The following is a 26,732-nucleotide window of genomic DNA, read 5'->3' as shown; positions in this document are numbered from 1 at the left end:
TTTTATATATATCAGCAACTTTATATATTAAAGTTGCTGATAAAGCTTCAAAAATGACTCACATTGGAAGCAAATTTCTTTTTAAAAAAATTTCTAATTAAACAAAAAAATGTAAATGTATGTAAATAACGTTCTCAGATGGTCCTGGAATAATCAGTAGGATGAAATCACTAGGACTGTACGTGTGTTGACGAGCAACTTAAAGTCACTCACGTGAAATTTTCACGATTTAACACAATCAAATTATTGTGAGAGCTTTTTATCACATTGTGTGTTATATCAGCTGTGAAATTACGATGTAATGAAAAAGTCACATGACTGATGGCGACAGTGTTACCTCGGTCGCTGTCGTATAGATAGGCAAACTTCTCCCACTTGTAATATTCCACTAACGACACCAGCGGCCCTTTGATGTCCGGCCTCATCTGCAGGACAAACTGATTCATTCCCTCTGCAGGAAACGACGGCGTGATGAAGGAGACGTGGAGCGTCTCGCAGAAGGATGTGATGGTGTTCACCGACTTCTTGTCGTAGAAGCCGAAGATGGCGTAGACGCCACGAGAGAACTGGGAACAGACTGAGAGGAAACGAGAGACGGCGATTAATTTAAATCTGATGTCTGTCCTCGCTCTGCAGACACGGAAAAAAACAGATAACAAACTGTTTACTTGGTTTTCAAAAGAAAAAGAAAAAACAGATAATGAGCTGTTAATTTGATTTTCAAAATAAAATGAAAGGAAAAAACAGTAAATGATTTTTCAAAATAAAATGGAAAAACGGATAACAAACTGTTAATTAGATTTTCAAGATAGAATTAAAAAAGACGTGTGTTTGATTTTCAAAATAAAATTTAAAAAGGAAAAACATAACGAACTGTTCATTTTCAAAATAAAATAATAATTAAAAAATTACTGGCTTTTTTCCAATTGTGCTGAAATGAAATTTTAAAAAAAACAAGCGTTTCGCAGTTCCCTGAAAGTGACCTGAAAGTGACCTGTGACAGGGGAGGAGCTTCACACGACATTTTAATGCTTCTGGTAACTCTGAAACCAGAGGACATGACTGTCTGACCATGTCTGTCTGTCATAAGTTAGAAGAGAAGTCATAGAGAGTCATGTAGCAGTCACTAAATCTGACCTCTGACCTCCAGTAACATGATAACACATGGAAGGAAACACCTTTGTAGTGAGTTGTGACATGTTTGGCTTTCCGTAGCATGGTTCCAGTCCGTCAATGAAACGTTTAAATCCAGGTTTTTTCACCTCTGAATGAGGTCACATGACTGATGCTACAGAAGAGCTGTCTGTGCTAACAGAGTTGTTGTCATGGTTACGTCTAATTCTTGATGATGGCTGTGGAGATGTCCTGTGCTTTGCTACATTGTTTACACTCTGTGGTTTTCTTGTTGTTGCAGAATATTTCCACACCAGTGATTTCAGAGAAGAGGGAGGGGCTTCAAATCAGCAGTTGCCATGGTTACTGTTAGTTGGCAGAAGGTTCAGGTTAGTGATGTTACAGTGGCAGATCCAGCAGTATTGTCATCTTCATTATATATATATATATGTGTATATATATACATACTGTATATATATATATATGATTGAAACTGTTGTCCATATCATTTTCTACAACTATTTACTCTACTGCTCGTAAAAATGAGACTAGAAAGACAAAACTCGACAGGAATAAAAGAAAAATAAATAATAATAACAGCAAATACAATAAAATAAGTAGCAGTAATACAGTAAAAAGTTTATCTCACAAATGTAACCAAGAGTGACAACGAGTCAGAAAGTAGGAGATTAAGAGGAAAAATATAAAACTAAAACATGACAGTGGATCATTTTCAGTCGATTTAAGGTGTAAACAAACCATTAAAAGCCTGTAAATGAACACGAACTAACATTAACTAATGTCTGTCTTTATTGTTGGAGGACAGACACACGAGTCCTGCACGTCTCTGTGCTGCTGCTAAATTTAACCGTCCTACTTTAACGACCTTGTTCTTCACTTTGGAAGTATAAAAAAATAAAAACCTCATCTGTGCGGCATTAATGTGCAGCATTTACACTCACTGCGTTATTGACCCATGTCCTGATATCTGTACATTTGAGACGTTTAAATTTCTTCAATCTGCCTTTGACATACAGATTAAAGTGTAACTAAACACCTAATCCACTGTTTTCAGGTGTAAACCAGTGTTTGTGTAATTAACTGGAAATCTTCACAGTTTAGTGTAAAGTAGTAAAATGAAACACTGTCTCTTCATCTTTATTTCCACATTTTTACATTTGATTTTATTTGTGTTATTGTGTGTTATTGTACACCTGTGTGTTATTGTACACCTGTGTATTATTGTACAGCTGTGTGTTATGGGGCCACAAAGTCAGAATTCTGAGATTTAAGTCAAATTTCTGAGATTTTTATTTTAGTAAGAATTCTGAGATTTTTATTTTAGTAAGAATTCTGAGATTAAAGTAAGAATTCTGAGATTCAAGTGAGATTTTAATTTACAAATGGTTATATAAATGTTTTTATTATTATCTCTAAATATGTATACAAGTCTGGTGGACCAAATAAACTTTATATTATATATTATATTTATGAATAAGTAAACCCTTTAACATCAGTGTTTGGATGAAGACAGAGAGCAGAAAAGTGAACACTCACAGCAGTTGGTGACGGCAAAGCTGTTGGCCACTTCCAGATTATCGATGTGTGGAGTGAGTCTGAAATCTGCCATTCCAAACTGAACCATGCCAACTCTGAACGCACTGTACTCCTGATCTGCACCGCGAGGGAATAACCCACCTGAAACACACACACACGTGTTAGTCCTGCAGGGAGGAAACTCACATGGTCACAGCAGCAAAGACAGTAAAGCTAATACATGTGAAAGTACAACACACAAGAATATTAACAACAAGACTAGACTAGAAAGGTAAAATAGAATGTAGATTATAGACATTAAGTGACCAGAATGTATACAGTATATACACAGTATATTTACACTGTGCTTAGATCACCTCAGTATTTATAAAAATGTCATTTTAAAAAGGTTTTGTGGATGAAAACACTGAACACTACATGGTGAATATGTGAGCTGTAGCTGTGAACTATAAGTGGATTATGAAATCACTGCCTCCTCAATAGAGCCAGGCGTGGGCAGAGAGTGTGTGTGTTACACACACATACATATATATACAGTATATATATCACACACACACACACATATATGTATATATACAGTATGTATGTATGTAAGTGTGGTGAAACCTGTTCTCTTATTCATCATTTCTTCTGCTCCTCTCACACTCATAAATATTAACGACGTCAGGAATGATCCAACAGTAACACGACACTCGTTCACCACGTCGTCTTCATTTTACATTTATGACCTGACACTGCACACGTTACACTCAATTCAATAAATATATTAAAAAAGTACACAACAATTAGCTCAATGACATGTGATAATCAACATACAGCGAAACATGACCATACCATCGACATTTGCCCTGGAGTATGGATTATTGTATTACACGAGGAAGAATGAAGATATATCACGTCGATATGACTGAATATGACATCACTAACAGCATTATCTATGTATAAAGGTAGCTAAAAATTAGCTAAAATATGGCATTGCTAATAACATTATCTATAGAGAAGTTAGCTAAAGGTTAGCTACATTTTTACGTTGCTTACAGTATTATCTATAAATAATTTAGCTAAAAGTTAAGTGAAATATGACATTGCTAACAACATTATCTATATATAAAGGTAGCTAAAGGTTAGCTAATGTTGACATCACTAACAACATTATCTATATAGAATTTAGCTGAAAGTTAGCTAAAATGTGAAATTGATAGCAACATTATCTTTATACAAAAGGTAGTTAAAAGTGAGCTAATGTTTACATTGCTAACAACATTATCTATACAGTATATAGGTTAGGTAAGGTATGACATTGCTAACAGCATTATCTATATAGAAGTTAGCTAAAGGTTAGCTACATTTTTACATTGCTTACAGCATTATCTATAAATAATTTAGCTGAAAGTTAAGTGAAATATGACATTGCTAAGAACATTATCTATATATAAAGGTAGCTAAAGGTTAGCTAATGTTTACATTGCTAACAACATTATCTATATAGAATTTAGCTGAAAGTTAGCTAAAATGTGACATTGCTAACAACATTATCTATACAGTATATAGGTTATGTAAGGTATGACATTGCTAACAGCATTATCTATATAGAAGTTAGCTAACGTTAGCTCAAATATGACATTGATTATTATCATTGATGACAACAACATCCAATCACAGACGAGCTTCACCAGCGCATCTCACGTTTGTGACGTCAGCTTCTCAGAACTGTAATTCCTAAACGATTTTTCGGATAATTTAACAGCCATCAAATCTAAATAAATCCCCGATTATCACGACGTTAATGACAACATCGAAAATGATTTTAGTGACACGGTGCAAAAACACGCGCGTTAGTTCAAACTTCAACGTGCAAACAGTAGAAAGAAAATAAAGAAAGGACGTCTTCATGGACACGTACACCTGCAGCTGCACACACACACACACACACACACACTTTTCACTCCACTACCTCCATTGTTTCCAGGTCAGCTGCATAAGTGACATTATGAAGCCACAGCTCAGTGTCAGTGGTGGGGGTCGGCTGCACGCGCTGTGTCTCTGACATGGTTTCTAGAAGCACACAGTTCTGTCACGTGTGCCTAATAAAGTGGCTGCTGTGTTCTACTTCTGCTGCTGCTACATGTTCACTGTTATTGCCTTTGTTTTGTTTCCATGTTTATATTCCGGTACAAGTATTCATGTCATTCCATATGTTCTTCTTTCATTCGGTAACCGATCACAGGTGAACAGGGGGCACTGTATCATGTACAGGATCAAATTTACAGTTACACCATCCATCATCCATCTAAAGCTTATTTATTTCTTCTCAGTTAAAAAAAATGCATTTTTAAATCACATTTACTTAATTTGCTCCATTTTAAAATACATTACTTTGCTTACTCTATGTTAACGGATATTTTCTCAATTTAGTGTGTTTGAGTTATACTTACTCCACATTATAACCACATTTACTCAATTTTAAATCCATATTTGATTAATTTTCTGATTCTAATTTAAATTTACTCTATTTTAAAACCAAATTCACATCATATACTGTTTTCTAAAACTATAGTTACTTATTTACGGTTTCATTTAAATGTATAATTACTGGATTAATATTACTGGACCACATTTGATTAATTTACTCTCTACACTAAACTTAATCTCTTATAAAACCATTGCTCAATTTTAAAACTGTATTTACATCATATGTATTATAAACTACAGTTACTTGTGTTCTATTTAAAACTTACGATTTGCTAAAATCTAAATTTTTCAATCCAAATTTGATTCACTTACTGTTTTCAATTTTTTAATGAATTGTTAACTCATATTTACAGTTTTTAACTTATAGTTACTGCATTTTAAAACCATACTTACATCATATACTGTTTTGTAAGCTATAGTTACTGCTTTGAAAGTTTTAAACGTATAATTACTCTATACTTTATAATTTCTACTCAGTTTTCAAACCTGTATTTAAGTTATTCATCGCTGTATTTTGTCTGTCAGCCAATGTTGACATTTTCCAGCACTTTCCATCAGTTTATGGCTGCCTGAACGTTTGCAGCCCTGCGTTTATATGCATCATGTCAAGCTAATGTTTGCTAACTCGCTAACTAGCTTGAGGAGAGGCTAATGTGAGGTCATTTACAGACATTTACTGCGCAGAAGCTGACAAACAAAGTGTCATGTTGTCACAAAACTGACGAGCACATCTTACATTCACCACTTCACCCTTTTTTCCTGCCGCATGTGTTTTTGAAGCACAAAGTGTAGACTCTTGTCCGTTAGCATTGCTCCAGCTGACAGCAGGGAGCTAATGACGATCTATCTATCTATCTATCTTGCTAGCTAATGTTAGCAATGTCATATTTTACCAAATCTTTAACTAAAGGATAGATAGATAGATAGATAGATAGATAGATAGATAGATAGATAGATAGATAGATAGATAGATAGACAGATAGACAGACAGACAGATAGATGACTTTAAACAGAACACATAACTGAGTATATTCTCTCCTTTTAGACTTTAATTTACTATTACTAATTTGTATAATTAGAGAAACTGTATTATGTAATTTTGTTATCAGTGCAGAATGAAGTTCCTAATGGAAAATGAAATGTATTTTATTTGAACTATGTTGAAGTGAACTGAATTCTGAAGTCTAACGGACTATAATGTTTCGATACAGTCATTTACAGTGTGGTTTTCTGAAGAACTATAAACAACTCAAATGCACAATCAGCCATAAAAGAATTGCTTCATACGTTCACTCAATACGAGCACTGCATAATACTGAAGAAAATGTCACTGAAAAATCAAAACATCACGATCAATCCCACAAATCTCCACAAGAGATCTCTCTAGAGTACAACATGTAACACATCTTCTGATATCTAATTAGCTAATGCTAATAAAAAGGTATTGTTTTCATTACTGGATAAATGCATATATTATCCTAACAATAAAGAAACTACCCTAACTACTGTTGATAAACATACGACAAAACTACAGACAAAAGTCGCAATTTAACCATTTAATGATGATACAGTAGCACACAAGCAGTTAGCCAACCACCCACAAGAACCTGAACTCCTGGTCAGACTTGAAGCCTCATGATTTAACGATTCCATCACAGTCGCCCCCTGGTGGGTATTGAATAAATTCACCCAGGAAACCGGAAGATCACGTCTTCCTTTCATAAACAGCAGAAACACAGCTCTTAGACAAAGTTGATCTGAGAAAGTTTGCCATTCAACAATCGTGGACACAACAGACGTCATTTAAGCAACATTAGCAGCTGTCACTACACAGTTAGCCATGACAGGCTCTGCTTTGCTAACCTCCGATAGCTACCAAATGTCGGGCCCGCCCACTCTGTGACTTCTCTACGGAACAACACTGTGAAGTCAGAGGTGACGTCACTCCCAGCTCCAACTTACAATGTAAAGAACGCAGCATTTGTGTTTGTTTTCAGCCAAATACCACGTAATGGTTGTTATTGACTGGTGTTGCTAACAATAGCTAGCCTGACGTCCATGTTTTTTGCAGCTCTGACTTCCAAGTTCCGATTTAAACAGTACACAGCATTTGTGTTTGTTTTCCGCCAAATACAACGGTTATTATCGACCGGCGTAGCTAACAAGCCTGGCATCCATTTTTTTTTTCGACTTCTTTATTGAACAACACCGTGAAGTCGGAGGTGACGTCACTCCCAGCTCCTACTTACGATGTAAATAGAACACAGCATTTTGTGAGTGTTTTTTGCAAAATACCGTATAGCGGTTGTTATCAACTGGCGGTGCTAACAATGGCTAGCCTGAGGTTCATGTTTTTTGCGACTTCTCTATGGAACAACACTGTGAGGTGACGTCACTTCCAGCTCTGACTTCCGAGTTCCGATGTAAACAGTACACAGCATTTGTGTTTGTTTTCCGCCAAATACAATGGTTATTATCGACCGGCGGTGCTAACAATAGCTAGCCTGGCGTCCATGTTTACGCAGCATTGCAGCCCACATTTGAATGTGAAGGAATGCAGCTGAGAGTCCAGTCCTGAAGGGGGCGCCACTCACACACACACACATGTATCAGCTGTATGTGCAGGTCTGACCACACTGAAGCCAGAGCTGCATCTCCATCATCATGGAGGATGAAGATGATGATGATGATGATGAAGGACCAGTTGACACTTTAAATAGCGCGTGCGTGCGCACGTGCCTTGTGCACGCGCGTGCACAGGAGAACAAATGTAGTAGAGGAACAGATATGAGAGATGACTTTTTTTTCCTCCTCTATGTCCGCGTTGTGATGATGAAGATGAAGATGAAGAGGAGGAGGCCGCTCTCCTCCTCCTCCTCTTCATCTACTCAGATGACGGAGGCCCACACTGATGCTGACACACGGAGGGGCAGGAGACGATGATGAAGATGAAGATGATGATGAGCTGAAGACACAGAGGAGAAAAGATAAAGAGTGAAGAACAGAGACAGACAGACAGACAGACAGACAGAGAGAGAGACAGAATGTTCGGTCTTACCGATCTGGACGCTCGGTGAACCGCACCGCGCCTCGCGCCACAGCAGCGTCAGCAGCACAAACAGCAGCAGCTTCATGTTGACGGCGGATCCGACATCAGCCGAACATCAACCAGCTCATGTTCGTCAGACCCGGTTCAGCTCAGAAGCGTCTCGAGCTCTGCGGAGAACGATGCTCTCTCGCGCTCGCTCTCTCTCTCTGATGCGCGTGACACCACCACCACCGCTGCTGATGCCGATGCTCGCGGGGGCGCGCGCCGATCGGGTTTTTGCTTATGAATACCGGAGAGACACGAGCGAGAGCCGGATACAGCCGAGAGCTGAATATGGAGCTGAGAAGGGGCGTTTCTATGATTCAAATAAGGGGTGGGCGGAGCCTCTCAACACTCCACACGTCTATGTACGAACTCCAAAAAGAAGTCAGTAAACATTAAGGCTCGATTCATTGATTATTAATAGGTTATTTTATAATCGTCAACTGTTTTGATCCTCGATTAATCAGTTAATCAGTCTGGGTGTTTGTTGTTTTTAAAGATTTAAAACTATTGTTGTGTGTTGCACACTGTTGCAACAGTGAGAATAAGTTGTCAGTATGGTTTTAGATCATCCAGATCCACATCCATGGAGTTAGTAGAGCAGTTAACTGGTTGTTGACCAGAGGGGTGGAGCTACATCAGAAACAGGAAGCACTTTGATCAAATGGATCATTATAAGTCATTCTGTCTCTACATTACTTGTGGTGTGCCACAGGGTTCACAATCGGATCCTAGATTGTTTATTTTTTTCTTCGTATTTTGTATCCAATGCTTTGAAGTGTGGTGATGGAGAGACGGCGAGATGTCCTGGAATTATGGGTAAAACTGGGTTTTTCTTCAATTGTAAATCTCTACATATTTTATACTGTAGTGTAGACTTATATTAACATAACTCAGTTTTTGTGTCGAAGTCTGGGCTAACGCGTACAAGAAGATTACAAAGAATGTACTGTAAAGACTGCAAATAATAAATAAGGCTGTATGTTGTGATTCATTGTGTACGAGTCACTGTGTATATATATATATATACACCTATGTATATATATATATATATATATATATACACCTATGTATATATATATATACACCTATGTATATATATACATATGTATATACATATATGTGTATATATGTATATGTATATATATACAGTATATATAGGTATATAGATATATACATATATATAGAAATATATACATACATGCCGTGAACGTGTTCTTAGGATATCTGTATATTCTGTATATATACTGTATATACACAGTATATTCCAAAATCTACTCATAATTCTAAAATCTACTTAAATTTCCAAAATCTACTTATGGTAGATAATACATTTTATTTCGAGGCTCCTTTCAGAGGTCAGCGTACATCAGAACATCAGCAGTCAAACATGGATAAAACAAGAGAAGAGACAATAAATCAATAAATCAAAATAATGTGTCGTTGGATCATGAGAGGAAGTCACAACAGGTGAGTTTAGATCAGGGGAGAGAGGCATCGTCACACGTGTGATGTCATCACGTGATGATGTCACATGACTGTTGTGAGGAAGAAACATGTCAATAAAAAGAAAACTCAATGATATACACTGTTATGTTGAATAATAATAATAATATCATCATCATAACTGATTACAATGATATTTCATTCATTAAAAAGCCGAACTTTTCTCTTCTCTAAGGTTTGTTTTCTTAATATTACAACAACACAAAGGTCAGTTTTTCTTCATGAAAATGTTTCCTCTTCTGTGTCTGATTTTATTATCGTTCACAACAACAAGACTTCATCATTAGAACATGAGAAACTTCTTGTTCCATTTGTTTTCAGGTGAGTTTTTAAATCACAGTGGCAGCAAAAACAAAAACCTATGAAATGATGAAGTTATAATGTTTTCTTTCTCATATCTCGTTTCTTTATTTCGCTTTTTTAAGTATTGCTGTTAATATTGAAAAAGCACTTGTTAATGTAAATGTTTCAGTTACATACGTCACACATGCAGCGTCAACTTAATGCTCACGATTAAAGGGAAATTACACCCAGTTTACAATAAACCATGGAAATCTTCAGGTTTAAGAGTTTCACACTCATGTTTGGTCACCACGTATCCTTCTCTCCTTGTTTCCTCCCTCACTCTCTCACTCTCTCACTCCCTCACTCTCTCACAGATAGACGGACCAGTAGACGACGTTGAAGAAGAGGAAGGAGAAAGGGAAGAGGGCTCTTGCGTAGAGGTCGACGCGTTTGGCGGCAGCGGGAATGACAGGTTTGGGGGGCGGCGGCTTCTTGTTGGCTTTGCTCTGGGACTTGAGGACTCCGCCCACTTCCACTGGTTTACCATAACAGTCAAAGTTGGAGAGTTCAAAGTCTCGCGGTAACGAACCCACGATGCTGAAGTCGTTGGACCGGAGGTCGGACTTTGACGTGCACACTTTCTTACAGCGAGTTTCCACCGCCTGCTGCGAGGAAACAAACAACAACAAGCGTGAGATTTACGAGACGTATGGGAAGTCAACAGTGTCACAAATGAAACCAAATCAAACACTCATAACTCAACATTTGATTTAATAGTTCTGACTTTTATCTGATCAATTTACTCTTCATCACATAAATGACTCTCTTTTTTTGTCTCATAACCAAATCTTTTAGCCCATAATTCTGACTTTTATCTGATTCATTCCACTCTTTTTCTCATAACTATGACTTTTTGTCACATTATTGACATTTTTTTGATTTATTAATCTTCAGTGTTCATGTGTTCACCTGCAGCGTGTTGACATGAATGGGAGTTCCACCTGTTCCATTCACCGTGTTGTTGCTTTTATTTGAAGGCTTCTTTCCTTCTTTCTCCTGCAGAGCTTTTTCTTTGGTGGCCATTTTGGTTTTCTCCTCCTCGATCAGTTTGGGACTGTTCAGCATCACCTGCACGCCAAAACACAGGTGAGGGGGTGAGGGGGCGGAGCCTGTCCTGAGGACTCACTGTGAGCTCACTGGTTTGTCTCGTATTTGTCCAGTTTGTCTAGTTTTTGTCCTGTTTGTCTCGGATTTGTTCTGTTTGTCTCGTTTTAGTCCAGTTTGTCTCATATTTGTCCAGTTTGTCTCGTTTTTGTCCAGTTTGCCCTCATTACATGCTTTTTCTTAAAGATAAGAAAATCTGCTGCTCCCACAAACACACACATCGGTTCTGGTGACTGAGTTTGTGTGGTTCTGGTGACTGATGTGTGTATGGTTCTGGTTCTGGTGACAGACGTGTGTATGGTTCTGGTGACTGAGTGTGTATGGTTCTGATGACAGACGTGTGTATGGTATTGGTTCTGATGACAGACATGTGTGTGGTTCTGGTGACTGACATGTGTGTGGTTCTGGTTCTGGTGACAGACATGTGTGTGGTTCTGGTTCTGGTGACAGACGTGTGTATGGTTCTGGTGACTGAGTGTGTATGGTTCTGATGACAGACGTGTGTATGGTTCTGGTGACTGAGTGTGTATGGTTCTGATGACAGACGTGTGTATGGTATTGGTTCTGATGACAGACGTGTGTATGGTATTGGTTCTGGTGACTGATATATGTGTGGTTCTGGTGACAGACATGTGTGTGGTTCTGGTTCTGGTGACTGACATGTGTGTGGTTCTGGTTCTGGTGACAGACATGTGTGTGGTTCTGGTTCTGGTGACTGACATGTGTCTGGTTCTGGTTCTGGTGACAGACGTGTGTGGTTCTGGTTCTGGTGACAGACATGTGTGTGGTTCTGGTGACTGACATGTGTGTGGTTCTGGTGACAGACATGTGTGTGGTTCTGGTTCTGGTGACTGACATGTGTCTGGTTCTGGTTCTGGTGACAGACGTGTGTGGTTCTGGTTCTGGTGACAGACATGTGTGTGGTTCTGGTGACTGACATGTGTGTGGTTCTGGTTCTGGTGACAGACATGTGTGTGGTTCTGGTTCTGGTGACTGACATGTGTCTGGTTCTGGTTCTGGTGACAGACGTGTGTGGTTCTGGTTCTGGTGACAGACATGTGTGTGGTTCTGGTGACTGACATGTGTGTGGTTCTGGTTCTGGTGACAGACATGTGTGTGGTTCTGGTTCTGGTGACTGACATGTGTCTGGTTCTGGTTCTGGTGACAGACATGTGTGTGGTTCTGGTTCTGGTGACAGACATGTGTGTGGTTCTGGTTCTGGTTCTGGTGACTGACCTGCACCACAGCGTACTCCACCAGAGAAAAACAGCCGAACAGTAAACAGGCGATGAGCCAGATGTCGATGGCTTTAACGTAGGAAACCTTTGGAAGTTCTGACGCTAACAACATGCTCTCACTGGACAGAGACAGAACTGACAGAATACCTGCAAACACATGAACACATGAACACATGAACACATGAACACATGAATGCTCTCACTGGACAGAGACAGAACTGACAGAATACCTGCAAACACATGAACACATGAACACATGAATGCTCTCACTGGACAGAGACAGAACTGACAGAATACCTGCAAACACATGAACACATGAACACATGAATGCTCTCACTGGACAGAGACAGAACTGACAGAATACCTGCAAACACATGAACACATGAACACATGAATGCTCTCACTGGACAGAGACAGAACTGACAGAATACCTGCAAACACATGAACACATGAACACATGAATGCTCTCGCTGGACAGAGACAGAACTGACAGAATACCTGCAAACACATGAACACATGAACACATGAATGCTCTCACTGGACAGAGACAGAACTGACAGAATACCTGCAAACACATGAACACATGAATGTTCTCACTGGACAGAGACAGAACTGACAGAATACCTGCAAACACATGAACACATGAATGCTCTCACTGGACAGAGACAGAACTGACAGAATACCTGCAAACACATGAACACGTGAATACATGAATGCTGTCACTGGACAGAGACAGAACTGACAGAATACCTGCAAACACATGAACACATGAATGCTCTCACTGGACAGAGACAGAACTGACAGAATATCTGCAAACACATGAACACATGAATACATGAATGCGCTCACTGGACCGAGACAGAACTGACAGAATACCTGCAAACACATGAACACATGAATATATGAATGCTCTCACTGGACAGAGACATAACTGACAGAATACCTGCAAACACATGAACACATGAATGCTCTCACTGGACAGAGACAGAACTGACATAATACCTGCAAACACATGAACACATGAATGCTCTCACAGGACAGAGACAGAACTGACAGAATACCTGCAAACACATGAACACATGAATGCTCTCACAGGACAGAGACAGAACTGACAGAATACCTGCAAACACATGAACACATGAATGCTCTCACTGGACAGACAGAACTGACAGAATACCTGCAAACACATGAACACATGAATGCTCTCACTGGACAGACAGAATACATGCAAACACATGAATGTTCCCACACACATGAACACATTAATGTTCCTACACACGAACACATGAATGTTACCACACACATGAACACATGAATGTTCCTACACACATGAACACATAAATGTTACCACACACATGAACACATGAATGTTCCTACACACATGTACACATGAATGTTACCACACACATGAACACATGAATGTTCCCACACGCATGAACACATGTATGTCATCATGTGTTTGTGGGTGTGTCAGTTTGTGTGTGTGTGTGTGTGTGTGTGTGTGCGGGAGTGTACTAGGTATTACTAATGTTGTGGGGACCAAAACCTGTTTACACAGTCACATTATGGGGACTTGTCCTCCTTGTGGGGACAAAAAGCAAGTCCCCATAACGTAAATTACTACATTTTAAGGTGAAGATATGTTTCATGGTTAGGTTGAGGTTAGGGTTAGGGTTAGGGTTAGGATTAGGATTAGGCCAGTAGTAATTGTGGTTAAGGTTAGAGTAAGTCTCCAAGAAATGAATGTAAGTCAATGCAATGTCCCCTCAAGTCATGAATGTCGAACATGTGTGTGTGTGCGTGTGTGTATGTGCGTGTGTGTGTGTGTGTGTGTGTGTGTGTGTGTGTGTGCGTGTCCTCACCCAGTGGGACTCTGGCAGCTGATGCGTCAGGATTGATCCAGAACGATAACCAGGACAAAACCACGATGAGTAAAGTTGGAGCGTAAACGCCCATCAGATAAAAGCCGACCTGACGATGCAGCGTGAAAATCACCTCCACACACGTGTAATATCCTGTGAACACATGAATGAGTGAGTGAGAGTGAGTGAGTGAGTGAGTGAGTGTGAATGAGTGTGAGTGAGTGTGAGTGAGTGAGTGAGTGAGTCACCTGTCCCCTGGTAATACTTGGTACAGTTTCCATATTTAATGTCCTCTTGTTTGATGTCAAACTGAGGCAGAGCGATCTCGTCCATCTGGACCGGGTCAGACTGCCACATGAAGACCAGGTCACTGGTGGTGTAACCAACTGAGACAGAGACACAAATATGGAGAGAGAGACAGCGACACAGAAAGAGAGACAGAGACAGACAGAGACACAAAGATGGAGAGAGAGACAGAGACACACAAAGAGAGACAGACAGAGACAAAGAGAGACACAGAGACAGACAGAGACAGAGACAGAGAGACATCTTAGATTAAAACTAAGGTTTGAATTGTTGACAGATTAAGATTAGTGTTAAGTGTTAGATTAAGTGTTTGTAGTTAACTAACCTCAACTTTAAGGTTTCTTTTGAGAGTTAAGACTTAGTTTTAGGTGAGACGTGTGTGTGTGTGTGTGTGTGTGTGTGTGTGTGTACTCACAGCTCTCCAGCTGCATCTTACACAGTTGTGTGTCCATCGGGAAAAGAGTGAGATCCAAGGGACAAGACAGTGTCACTGAGAGCCTACACACATACATGCACACACACACACACACACACAGGCACAGACACACACACACACACACACAGACACACAGGCACAGACAGACACAGACTGACATGTTGACGTTGACCTTCACACTGTAAGTAGATGAACAAAGGTCAAAGTTCCGAGTATGTGGTCACCTCATGCTGATGAGAACGTCTCCGTTCCTGAAGATGAAGAGGAGGATGTTGTCCTGCGTCACGTCGTGGAAGTTTGCACTTTTCTCGTTGGCAAAGAAAAGGTCGGGTTTCCACAGACACTGAAACATCTTTGGGTCGATGGTGAGAGCGTCACTTTTAAAGTCTGTGGGAAGCTGAAGACGAGGGTCGTTCCACCTCTGACGGAGGAAGATGTTCACTCTGTAATCCTGCACACACACACACACACACACACACACACACACGTTTTTAGCTACTTCACATGATCATGTCTTTATCTCACTGTTAGACCAGTGTGTGTGTGTGTGTGTGTGTGTCTCACCATGGTGGTTTCCTGGATTGACCCAAAGCTGTTGATGAAGATGTTCACTTTGGATTCAACTGGGATACCTGCAACACACACACACACACGCTGTCATGACCCTGTCAAACCTGTAGGTGGCAGTGTAATGTGTAGCATAGAGCTAACAGTCAGTTTTCCCCGTGGACACAAACACAAACTGTCCAGTGGTTTTATGTGGGTATTATTATTATTATTATTATTATTGTTATTTGTCTTCAGAGTCATCCTGACATGGGTAATTGTCCTGCCTCCACTGCCCCCTACTGTCTGTGGGTGGGAAACCAGCCTCAGTCCTCTGTGCAGCAACAGTTTCACGATGAGTCCGAAATGTGTCCACATGTATGGATTTATTTGTGTCAACAACGATCATCGCGTCGTGATTTTCTGATGACTCTGCAGCGGAGCATTGATTCACACACACACACACACACACATACACATCGACCCGTCTGCTCCGTCACACTGTGACCAATCACTCCAGGTGGTGAACACATGAACACAATCCATGAAAAGATTCTGCTGATTTTTAAAAGTCTAAAATCTCCAGCATGATATTGATTGATAAATAAATCTTCTGGATCTGTTGATCTCTGCATGCTTCTCTAATCACCGCACATGGGAATTCCCACCCTGCCGAGGTCCTTGAACGCCGCGTCGACGTGAGCGTCTGCTGAACGACGTCCATGAAACCGTGAGTTGCAGTGTTTTGTTGGTGTTTGGGTTTGTCCATGTGTCTGTTTAATGACCTCACAGTGGTTTTGTTCCGTCAGTTATGTGGTGTGATGACTAATTACTAGTTAGTCACTAATGAGCGACGTGGAGCTAGCTGCTAACTAGCAACAATCAGAGAAGTTGATGTTGCTGTCTTGCTAATCTGTCGTGTTTGTCCCTCTTACGTTACATCTAAACCTATAGATGAATGTTCATTCAGTTTTATTTAGTTTTATTTAGTAATGCTGACTTTAAATTCACTACTAATCTGGAGCTGTGTTTGTGTTGTTGTGTGGATAGCTCAGTGTATTTCTCTTCTAAGTTGTGCTTTATTATCTAGTCAGTCAGTATTGTGTTGTGCTTATACTGCAGCTACCACACACCCTCACACAAACTTTGATAAACAGCTTGAACTGTATTAAAGGACTCCGCCTCTTATTAATGCACTCATCAGAACAGTACAACAGTGTCCTGATACACCTACAGTAATGAACTTTCCTTTCCTCTCCTCTGTTACTGTATCTGATTGTTTTTATACTAGTGTTATATCCGATGACTGTGAGAAATTTAATGTTGTTCTGTTTATGTTGAAGGTTTAAAAACGTGGAATTTAAAGAGTAAATTAACTTTACTTTAAGTTAAAAGTAGTTTTCCTGCCATTTTGACGTCAAATTTGTCGGAGCGCTGAGGCCACGCCTTTTGACGTAAAAAAAATCCTTTGATAACTTTATCCATTAACTTGTCTAGAACACTTGGACCGAGTTTGACGAGGCTAGCTCAAACGTGCTAGGACCAGTTCATTCAAATGTGTAGATTAGCAGTTTTGGTTTTGGGCGGAGCTAATGGAAGTACATTAGAAATTTGTTTGGAATCAGGAGAGCAACAACTGTACCAAGTTTGGTTAAAAACGGAACAACTATGTGCAAATATTATTTTTTACAAAATGTTGCATTTGGAGTAAGCCCAACAAACTCTTTAAATCTCGTCCCGATCCGACGACTTTTGTTCGACCACTTCTGGGGGCGCTAAGAACAGGTTTGTGCCCTATGCCACTATCGCATTTTTCACTGACCTGACCTCTGTGCCAAATTCATGTTAACCCCCTCATAAATGAGCAGATATAATAATAACCTGTAGGGGCCGTGCCCTAATAACTGCTACAATTCTTTAAAGAACCACAGATAAGAACCATTCAGTGTTCACTATTGTACTGTAATATATTCTGTTTTTGACAACCGTGAACTCGTCCTTTAGTGTCAAACATATTCACACAGTGAACGAGCTGGACTGCATGAATTATACCTTCCCGTGTGAGTCTCACCTTGGAAGTTGGGTCTTATTCTTGGGTCATAACTGACCATCAGACGATTCAAGATGTTGGAGGTGGAGTTCTCTGGAACCTGGGCCAGCTCTTCAGGCGTCAACTGGCTGTTAAACATCACATGACGTGAAAAGATTTAAATCCATTTTTCTCCTGAATTACTTTGGGGAGACGTGTTTGGACACAGAATACTCACGATGGACAGACGACCTGTTTGCCTTTCTTTCCCTTGGATTTTCCCTCTTTGGTTGTGGTGAGTTTGAAACAGCACAGCAGCAGCAGCAGCATCACGATCAGCAGCCTCACTGCGGCCGCCATCGCTCCTGAAACACACGGATGAAACGCGTCAAAATTCACTTTAAATTCTCCACGGTGTCAACACCAGGATCATTTGACCCACTTTTCCACCAGGAAACAATCTGTTCAACAAACTCAAAAACAACTGAAGGTCACAAGGGCTCATATAGACGAATCCGGCGAAGTACCCAAAGTAAACAAGCCGCCATTGCTGCGGTGGCGCCTCCCTCCAGTATACGGGCGATAGAATGGGAGCTGTCATAAGAAGTGTACATTTCTACTTTTACCTGTACTTTTTATGAAGTTAATCAGTGGTGGAGGAAAATATTTACAACTACTCACATTACTGTCATTCATTGTAGAGTACTAGTACTTTTGGGCGTTTTTGTTACGTCTGTAATTTTACATCACATTGTCATCTGCTTAGTTACTTTTAAAATCATACTTTGCTACTGAGTAGGCGACAATTTGAATGAATGTCCAGACTCTGAGATACAAAACGCTGCAGCCGGCACAGGTTTGGAGAAGTGACCGTGACCACAGAACAGAGCAGGACAGCAGAGAGTGACGGACGACGTGCCACCGCAGTAATGGCGCCGCCGCTAGATGGCTCGCCCGATTCGTCTTTAGTTTTACAATTTTCTCACCAATAAAATGCACTAAAATGTCCACTGTACTTTATAAAATACACTAAAATGTCTGCCAAACGTAATAAAATAGACTAAAATGTCCATCATAACAGATACTATTCAAGCTAAAGAAGTCGAAAAAACAGAGAGCTTGTTTTGGTAACAGAAAAATACACGAGAACAACTAAATCCATGATGAAAACGGTTGATTCATTTAGTAAAAGTGATTTGTTCTTTCACCAGCATGCAGAGTAAGTGCAGGCTGAGACTATATATCACTGTGTGTGTGTGTGTGTGCATAAAAACACTGATCTGGTTTCCTCCCACGCTGTAAATCTTCTTCCCCCTGAAGGAGAGAGAGCATTCTCCACAGAGCTGATGTAGCTACACATGCTACACATGCTACACCAACTGTATCTGCTACAGCAGCTACAACAACTACAGCAGCTACACCTGCTACACCTGCTACAGCAGCTACAGCAGCTCTGCTGAAGGAACAAGACGAGGGAGGGGAGTTTGTTCCAGCTGACTCAGCGAGAAAAGAATCACACACACACTTTAGAGAACTGAAGACCTGCTGCAGAACACACACACACACACACACAAACCTATTTATATATGTTAGTGAGGACCTTTTCCTTACCTTAACCATCATAACTAAGTGCCTAGCCCTTACCCTTAACCCAACCCTTAAAAATGTCCTCACAATGATAAAAATACAAGCACACACACATAAATCTGTCAGTGATGACGTCACCAGCTACGACCTACTGCTGAGGTCACACTGATTGCACACGAGAGAGAGAGAGAGCACCCCCCGCAGTCAGCTGTTAGTAATGCAGGAGCCACACTTGATGGTGATTGGCCGGATTTCCCGAAAGTCGCGTTCAGATTCCAGTTTAAGATTATCTGTTCCGTCTTTATGATTCTGAATCCACGAAAAACAAAAAATCACAAGCCGACCAGGAAGCGCTACGTTCACGTTAGCATTTAGCAGTAGCTAAAACTAGCCATTTTCAGCTCCAGCTCAGACTAAAACATTAGCATGTTGATTTTGTTCTCAGTCACGACTTCCCCCTGATTTATTTTTCTGTTAGCTTCTTGTTGCTAACTGCTGGCTATATTAGCTAAGCTGTTAGCTAGCTAAGAGCATGTTATTTTTCTTCTGAACTTGTGTTTCATCACATTTTTGAGTGTGTCATCGTTTTAAAGAACAGTGTAAAACTGTTAGCTTCTAGATGCTAACTGCGCACAGTTTTATGTAACATGTTCTTTTTCAGTGTCAAACAAGAGTGATCTACTTCTTCCTGTCTCCCTGTTTGATTTTGTCATTTGCGTTTAATTATCACGTTTTTATCAGTGCGTCCCACGCGGGGCAAACCCGACATAAGATTTCAAGGTGGCTGCCACAAGTAAAATCACTTTTGTCATAATTGTTTAATACTAGATGGAGACATGTCCATCTAATTTGTCTCATATAAATATATACAGCAGGTACCAAACATACAGAACCACAGCACCGTCCATCGCACTCTCTGTCTCACTGTCCATCTCACGTCCGTCTCACCGTCCACTGTTTGTTATATAAATCATAAATACAGTTTGTCCTCTCCATCATGTACACTCAGACTCTGTAGGTTGTCTGATTGTCTGTCTTTTAGTCAGACTATGACCTTAGTCAGACTAAAGAGTGACTGTAAACAGGCTGAGTGTAAAAACAAGTCAAATAATAATAAATTATATTTTCACACAAATCAATCAGTGACAGTGAATTTGCCTGAAAATTGAAGCTTAAACAGTTAAATCTGATGAAGACAAACTCACTGAATTGGATTATTTAAAAACATTAAGAACAATTTTCCCAGAGTCCATGATTATTTGAATTTACACTAGATCTACAACGCGGTGAGGACGTAAAGTAGCACAGGCGAGTAAAGTGTGTGTGTGTGTGTGTGTGTGTGGGGGGGGGGTGAATACTGCGGCGTTAGGACTACACTGTCAGGACACAATGACACAGCTCACTGAAGCTGTTGTAGTCTCTATCACACACACACATGCACACGCGCACACACACACACGGAGGAACTCACAGTGATACATAACACACTCAGGATTTTTCTGAAACACATCCACACAAGGACAGAGTCATAAAACACTGTCTTCCAGTTTCTCTCTCTTTCTCACACACACACACACACGCATGCACACACACACACACACACAGATTACATTCTATAACTGCAGTCTTACCTCTGGTTGCTCTTGGATTATCAGTGGTTTTCTGTTCTGGACGCTGATTGTAGGTCCTCCCTCTCTCTCACTCTCTCTCTCTCTTTCTTTCTCTCTCTCTTACTGCTGTACTGTCCTGTGTGTGAGTGTGAGTGTGTGTGTGTGTGTGTTCCTCTCTCTCTTGCTGCTGTACTGTCCTGTGTGTGAGTGTGAGTGTGTGTGTGTGTGTGTGTGTTCCTCTCTCTCTGTCTGCACTGCTCTTGCCTCCTCTCCTGAGTGTCTCTCCCTCTCTGTCCACAGGGGGGCTCCACACTCTGAAACATCCACATGATGAAGTGGCTGCTTCTTTTTTTTTTTTTTTCTTAGTTCACCTGAAGATGATTAGTGACTGTGGGGCTGTTGGTTAACATTATAAAGCATTAGTTAAGCATGAGTTATTACTTATTCTATAAAACAGTCCTTTAAGTCATTCACAAGTAGCATTATTTATAAGAATTCATGTTTATATGTATATGCTGTCTGATTGTCTGTATTTTGTTTATATATAAACAAATAAAAACGTCAGGCAGAAAAAAGAACGTATGGAAGCTCAGACGAGTCAAATTTGAATCATCAAATTGAGTATTTTATTTTACTTTTTGTAAATTGCAGTGTTGATTATTATACTATATCACATTATATGACTTGTTTATTCATGTGTTCATCTCACTGTGGTCAGGCACAGACTGTTTATTCATGTGTTCATCTCACTGGTCAGGCACAAACTGTTTATTCATGTGTTCATCTCACTGTGGTCAGGCACAGACTGTTTATTCATGTGTTCATCTCACTGGTCAGGCACAAACTGTTTATTCATGTGTTCATCTCACTGTGGTCAGGCACAGACTGTTTATTCATGTGTTCATCTCACTATGTGAGGATGTTTTCACAGTAAAGTTTCTCTAAAGATCAAGTCTGTGCAAAAAGAAGTGATTTTATAATCATTTATTATTGATAAACAAATCATTTACCAAGAAATGTTTGATGAGTGACCTGTACGAGGGTCCAGACCCAGACTTTGAGAACCACATGTCTAAATTAGTTCACCAGTTATTTATGCATGACTGCGTGATTTCTTTTTAATTTCTCATACAGAAGAGTCTTTCATGTTAGAAGTGAAAGATTCACCCGTTCACAAAAACTTCATTCATTCACATGACAACTGTGACTGTGGAAACAAACAGAATCACTGTTTATATTCAGGCATGAGGCAGCATCTGATCATGGTCACGTGACCCGATTGAAACAGGAAGTCACCTCTCACTCACATTCCTGTGTTACATCATCAAAAACCCTGTCTGCTGCATTTACTGACACATTTAATCTCATTTAAACTGACACATTTAATCTCATTTAATCTAATTTAAACTGACACATTTAATGTCTTTTAATCTGACACATTTAATCTCATTTAAACTGACACATGTAATCTCATTTAATCTGAAAAGTAAAAGCAGTTTTTGTGATTTTTTATCTTAAATGAGAAGACTTTGAGGATTTTTGCTTCATTTAACAAAGAAATCGTTCAAACTGTTTTAACTAGAGACAGATGCTAGTTGGCTTGTTAGCTTAGATAGATGCTTGTTATCTTAGATAAATACATACATGCTAGTTAGCTTATTTGCTTAGATATATGCTAGTTAGCTTATATAGATAGATGCTAGTTAGCTTGTTATCTTAGATACATACACACTAGTTATCTTAGATAGATACATACACGCTAATTATCTTAGATAGATACATAGGCTAGTTAGCTTCGATAAATATACATTAGAAAGAAGAGAATCATCAAGGTAAATGTTTACATTTATTGATCTAAATCAGCAGCAGAAACGGTTTATCATGACTTACTCATAAATTCACTCACTCATTCATTCAGCTGCTGTATTGGAAGTAAACTGATCAGATATTTGCTGTTTCTTAATAATCAGCATTGGCAGATCAATGATTCAACAAATGATTGACAAATGTTATAATTTTTATTCATCATTTTTGAAAAGACTGAACATAAATGTTGCAAAATAACTTGTTACTGAAGTTAAAAGAACAATTTATTCTTTATTATTTATCATAATTTGACAGTTAGATTTTATAAGTTGGGGTAAATCAACTTACTGAGCTCATTTGGACAGAACCAGAACCCAAACCCAAACCAGAGTTCTCCTCTTCACAGGAAAAAGCTGATGATCTTGGGCTTGAAGACCTGCATCTTGCTGGCGTCCATGGTGGACACTCTCTCCTGGGCGGTCAGGATGGTCTGGTGGGCGTCGTCAAACAGCTCCTTTCCAATGGCGGCCTCGACTCTGTCCCGCCACGCGCTCAGTTTGGGTCGGTCCTCAAATACGTCCAAGCCAGAACCCAGAGGCTGTGAGTGGGAGAGAGGAGGAGGAGTCAACTCTTTGCTCGTTCAGACTCTGAAGCAATGGTGCGTTCAATTTACATCGCAGGTCAGATGTCGCACATTGTTTGTTGTCATTTCAAGCTTGAACTTCATGTCTTTGGTAGTTAGACTGATGTTTGTTTGTTTGTTTGTTTGTTTGTTTGTTTCTCACCTGCATGACCTCCACGATGGCGACCAGGTCGGCCAGTGAGATCTGATCTCCTGCTATGAAAGGTTTGTCCTGGATGAACTTCTCTTCCAGGAGGTTCAGTGAGTGCTTCAGGTCGTCCAGGGCCGCGTCCATCTTGTCCTGAGGGACGTCCACACCCAGGATCTTTGGAATCAAGAGCTGCAGCGCAGACACAGAGAGCTCAGATTAAAAGTCCGGCAACAACAATAAACCCTGTGACACCACAACCTACTTTTTCTCCCTGGGAGACGGAAACTGATACAGAGAGCGAGCATGTGACACAGAGAGAGTTTCCTGGAACTAAATCAGTAAATAAGCAGCACTAAACTGTTCCCTGAGCAAGAAACCAAGGCCTTTAGGCAGAAAACCAGAGTTCAATGGAGAAGTGAAAGTGATGAGAAGAACTGCAGCAACAGGACACTAAAAATAAAAGAGTCTGATGAGTTATGACATAAAAAGTCATATTTGTGAGATTAAATATTAAAATTTATGAGACAAACATTTTAAATTACGAGACAAAAGGCCTTAATCTATAGATAGTGGGGTTTAAAGTTAAAAAGGCGGGCTATGACATCATCATTTATAGCAAAGGTGAATTATGAGATCTGTTTTTCGCTGAACCTGCAGTTTTTTACCAGTTTTTTTTTCTTTTCTGTTCTTTTATTTCCCATGAGCCTTTGTGTGTCAGAATGATGATGTAACACAAATTTCAAAGTTCACTCACTCAATGATTCACAGAACGAGGTAAAAAACTGCCTTAGAAATATGAATATGGTCAGTTTATATCATATTATGTTATGTTAAATTATGTTATATCATATTATATTATAGACCAGGAGAGAGCTGTGAAATCAACATTACAAGCACCGTGTGACCCTGTGACCGTGTGACCCTGTGACCCTGTGACCGTGTGACCCTGACGTGTGGCCGTGTGACCCTGTGACCCTGTGACCGTGTGACCCTGACGTGTGGCCGTGTGACTGTGTGACCCTGTGACCGTGTGACCCTGTGACCCTGTGACCGTGTGACCCTGTGACCGTGTGACCCTGTGACCCTGTGACCGTGTGACCCTGTGACCCTGTGACCGTGTGACCCTGTGACCCTGTGACCCTGTGACCGTGTGACCGTGTGACCCTGTGACCCTGTGACCGTGTGACCCTGACGTGTGGCCGTGTGACTGTGTGACTGTGTGACCCTGTGACCGTGTGACCGTGTGACCCTGTGACCCTGTGACCCTGTGACCCTGACGTGTGGTGTAAGTGTCATACCCGCAGCCAGAAAATCCTGGAGCCGTGCATACGTAACGCCATGTGCTGCCACGACAGATACTCGTTAACACGAGCGCGTTGATGGAGGTCGACTGGAAACCAGAAGTCTGGAGTTTTAAACTTCTCAGCCAGATAATGAAGGATGGCAATACTGTGGAGGAGAAACATCACTGATGACCTGGTGACCTACACACACACACACACACACACACACCCACACACAGGAGGAGAAGTCTTTACTGACCTCTCAGCCAGACAGAAGTCTCCATCTCGCAGAGCCGGAGCTTTTCTGATCAAGCTGATCTTCCCGAACTCTTCTCCATACTGTTCACCTGAAACCAGCAAACACACACACACACACACACACATACACAAAAGTCATAAAAAGTCAAATTCACAAAGTCACAATTATGAGATAAAGTCAAAAATATGAAATAAAGTCACTTTTATGAGATAAAATGTCACATTTTTGAGATAAAATGTCACATTTATGAGATAAAATGTCACATTTATGAGATAAAGTCAATGTTTTTTTGGTCGTGATGATTCTGCATGACATTATTTACTTTCTCGCTCATTTTACTTAAACTTCCATAATGATGATAGAAAACTTTAAAGAACTGTCTTTTGTAGTTCCCTGTTTGTTTTCCACTCACCATCCAGCAGCGAAATCTTCTGAAAGTCAAAGGGAATGTTGTTTTTCTTGGCAAAGATGTAAACAGAGCGACAGGGTTGCGAGTTCAGATCCAGGTAGAGTTCTAACACCATGATTCCAGATGATTTCAGGAGATTTCAGGAGATTCCAGGAGATTCCCGCTGATGTTTCACCGGTGACTTCTCACCAGAGTCTCAAGACTAAAAGAAAAAGGGTGTATTTAAGACAGAGAAGTCCACGACCCTGACTCGCCCCCTCCACACAGACCAATCAGAGAGCACGGAAGCACGTGTTTGACACAGTTCATTGTTCGATATACTGCCACCTGCTGGTGAGACTGCAGACTTTCTGTGGAAGTTAAAGTTATTAAAAAACAAGTTATTTTTTTCCTGTTCTGGTGACAAATGTTTTTATTATATTTAAATATGCATCCACCATTTCAGAAAAAAAAAAAATACACAAAAACAAACTGGTCCAAACATTAATAAACTTTATTTTTTCATATATAAGCCCTAACGTTGACCTAATTGCAGTTTAATTTCCATTCTATATCTTCTACTCTATATTTTATTTTTTTTATATTTTTTAAATGTGTTATAATTATCTTTAAATGTTTCTTTCTGAAAAAAAAACACAATTCTCTGAACTTTCAGCATAATATCATTTAATTGTGATAATTATATTATATCTTTATTATCATAGTCATTATTTTCCCATATTTATTTATTTATAATTATTAATTTTATGTGATTTCAAGCGGCTTCTTTGCATTAGGGGCCGTGCCCCACCAGGGGGCACTGCTGTGCAGGGGAGGATTATAAGCTTTTATGTTTTTCTGTGTCAAAAATGGCGTTCAGAATTCCTGAAATGCATGTGTGGGTGTGTGTGTATGGTGTGCGCCGTTCATGCCATGAGTCGTGCATTGTTAGGGCCCGAGCCACGAATGGCAGGGGCCGGGACGGCTCCTAGCACGAGTGCGAGGAACCTAGTGCGAGGATGGAATATAATCCTTCAGATTATTATTCTATCCGTGGCTTTCCGGTCATTTCTGAGGGGGTTCTCATGCATAAAAACTCCTGAAACTTGGCATGGAGATCAGGTCTGGTGAAAATGCGATATTGGCATAGGTCCCGAACCCGAAAGATGTTATAGATTTTGAATTTTGGCGTCCATTTTGGCGATTTGCACCCTACATAAATGAGCAAACACATCCAAGTGCTATTGTCGTACTGACATAAAAAAACGCGCCACTTTTTACTACACACATCAACGATGACATGTTGTTGAAAGGATTGGGGGATTTAAAACGGTGTGACAACAACCCTCATAGTTATTGTTGTCACGTTGTTGTTTCGATCTTGAGTATTTGATATTGTGAGATTTTGAACATTGCCATTG

At 40.1% G+C, this 26,732-nt stretch overlaps 3 protein-coding genes across 8 annotated transcripts in view; all 3 read right to left on the bottom strand.

Moving 5' to 3' along the window:
- Positions 1 to 8,472, bottom strand: part of LOC131467047 (glutamate receptor 2-like) — a 30,709-nt gene extending 22,237 nt beyond the window's left edge. Inside the window, exons 1-3 of one of the 5 annotated variants that reach the window (XM_058640752.1) lie at positions 8,201 to 8,472; positions 2,671 to 2,811; positions 338 to 577 (exon numbers count right to left, since the gene is read on the bottom strand). In XM_058640752.1, the coding sequence (XP_058496735.1) occupies positions 338 to 577; positions 2,671 to 2,811; positions 8,201 to 8,276 (457 nt within the window). In that variant the 5' untranslated portion in view covers positions 8,277 to 8,472. Of the gene's footprint in view, positions 1 to 337; positions 578 to 2,670; positions 2,812 to 4,624; positions 4,647 to 8,200 lie in introns of those variants that run through there. The other 4 variants (XM_058640750.1, XM_058640751.1, XM_058640749.1 and 1 more) reach the window with 4 other exon arrangements.
- A 1,491-nt stretch (positions 8,473 to 9,963) lies between these two features.
- On the bottom strand, positions 9,964 to 21,137 carry LOC131467073 (glycine receptor subunit beta-like). 2 transcript variants are annotated; one of them, XM_058640795.1, is made up of 11 exons: positions 20,824 to 21,137; positions 17,844 to 17,970; positions 17,648 to 17,754; positions 15,595 to 15,662; positions 15,255 to 15,481; positions 15,010 to 15,092; positions 14,537 to 14,674; positions 14,289 to 14,441; positions 12,425 to 12,573; positions 10,994 to 11,152; positions 9,964 to 10,686 (listed from the first exon to the last, which is right to left on the bottom strand). In XM_058640795.1, the coding sequence occupies exons 2-11, from the start codon at positions 17,963 to 17,965 to the stop codon at positions 10,393 to 10,395; spliced, it is 1,500 nt and encodes a 499-aa protein (XP_058496778.1). In that variant the 5' UTR covers positions 17,966 to 17,970; positions 20,824 to 21,137; the 3' UTR covers positions 9,964 to 10,392. The 2 variants fall into 2 exon arrangements, with proteins under 2 accessions (XP_058496778.1, XP_058496777.1); XM_058640794.1 differs by having other exon boundaries at positions 9,964 to 10,689; positions 20,824 to 21,130.
- A 1,664-nt stretch (positions 21,138 to 22,801) lies between these two features.
- Positions 22,802 to 25,508, bottom strand: gstt1b (glutathione S-transferase theta 1b). The gene is made up of 5 exons (XM_058640835.1): positions 25,336 to 25,508; positions 24,924 to 25,011; positions 24,680 to 24,830; positions 23,394 to 23,570; positions 22,802 to 23,206 (listed from the first exon to the last, which is right to left on the bottom strand). Exons 1-5 carry the CDS (start codon positions 25,445 to 25,447, stop codon positions 23,009 to 23,011), a joined length of 726 nt encoding a protein of 241 aa, XP_058496818.1. The 5' UTR covers positions 25,448 to 25,508; the 3' UTR covers positions 22,802 to 23,008.
- Between the last annotated feature and the right edge of the window lie 1,224 nt (positions 25,509 to 26,732).

The sequence above is a fragment of the Solea solea genome, chromosome 10, assembly GCF_958295425.1.
Source record: "Solea solea chromosome 10, fSolSol10.1, whole genome shotgun sequence".
Lineage (NCBI taxonomy): Eukaryota > Metazoa > Chordata > Actinopteri > Pleuronectiformes > Soleidae > Solea > Solea solea.
The sequence above is the reverse complement of the archived record's forward strand: the minus strand, read 5'-3'. Positions and strand labels throughout refer to the sequence as shown.

Excerpts from the sequence above, each read along its gene's own strand:
- LOC131467073 (XM_058640794.1), bottom strand. The coding sequence starts at position 17,965 with ATGGCGGCCGCAGTGAGGCTGCTGATCGTGATGCTGCTGCTGCTGCTG. Across the intron at positions 15,093-15,254 it reads GACGTTCTCATCAGCATGAG|GCTCTCAGTGACACTGTCTT; the intron begins GTGACCACATAC and ends GTATGTGTGTAG. Across the intron at positions 10,690-10,993 it reads TTCATGTCAACACGCTGCAG|CAGGCGGTGGAAACTCGCTG; the intron begins GTGAACACATGA and ends GTTTCCTCGCAG.
- gstt1b (XM_058640835.1), bottom strand. The coding sequence starts at position 25,447 with ATGGTGTTAGAACTCTACCTGGATCTGAACTCGCAACCCTGTCGCTCT. Across the intron at positions 25,012-25,335 it reads GAAGATTTCGCTGCTGGATG|GTGAACAGTATGGAGAAGAG; the intron begins GTGAGTGGAAAA and ends TGCTGGTTTCAG. Across the intron at positions 24,831-24,923 it reads GACTTCTGTCTGGCTGAGAG|TATTGCCATCCTTCATTATC; the intron begins GTCAGTAAAGAC and ends TCTCCTCCACAG.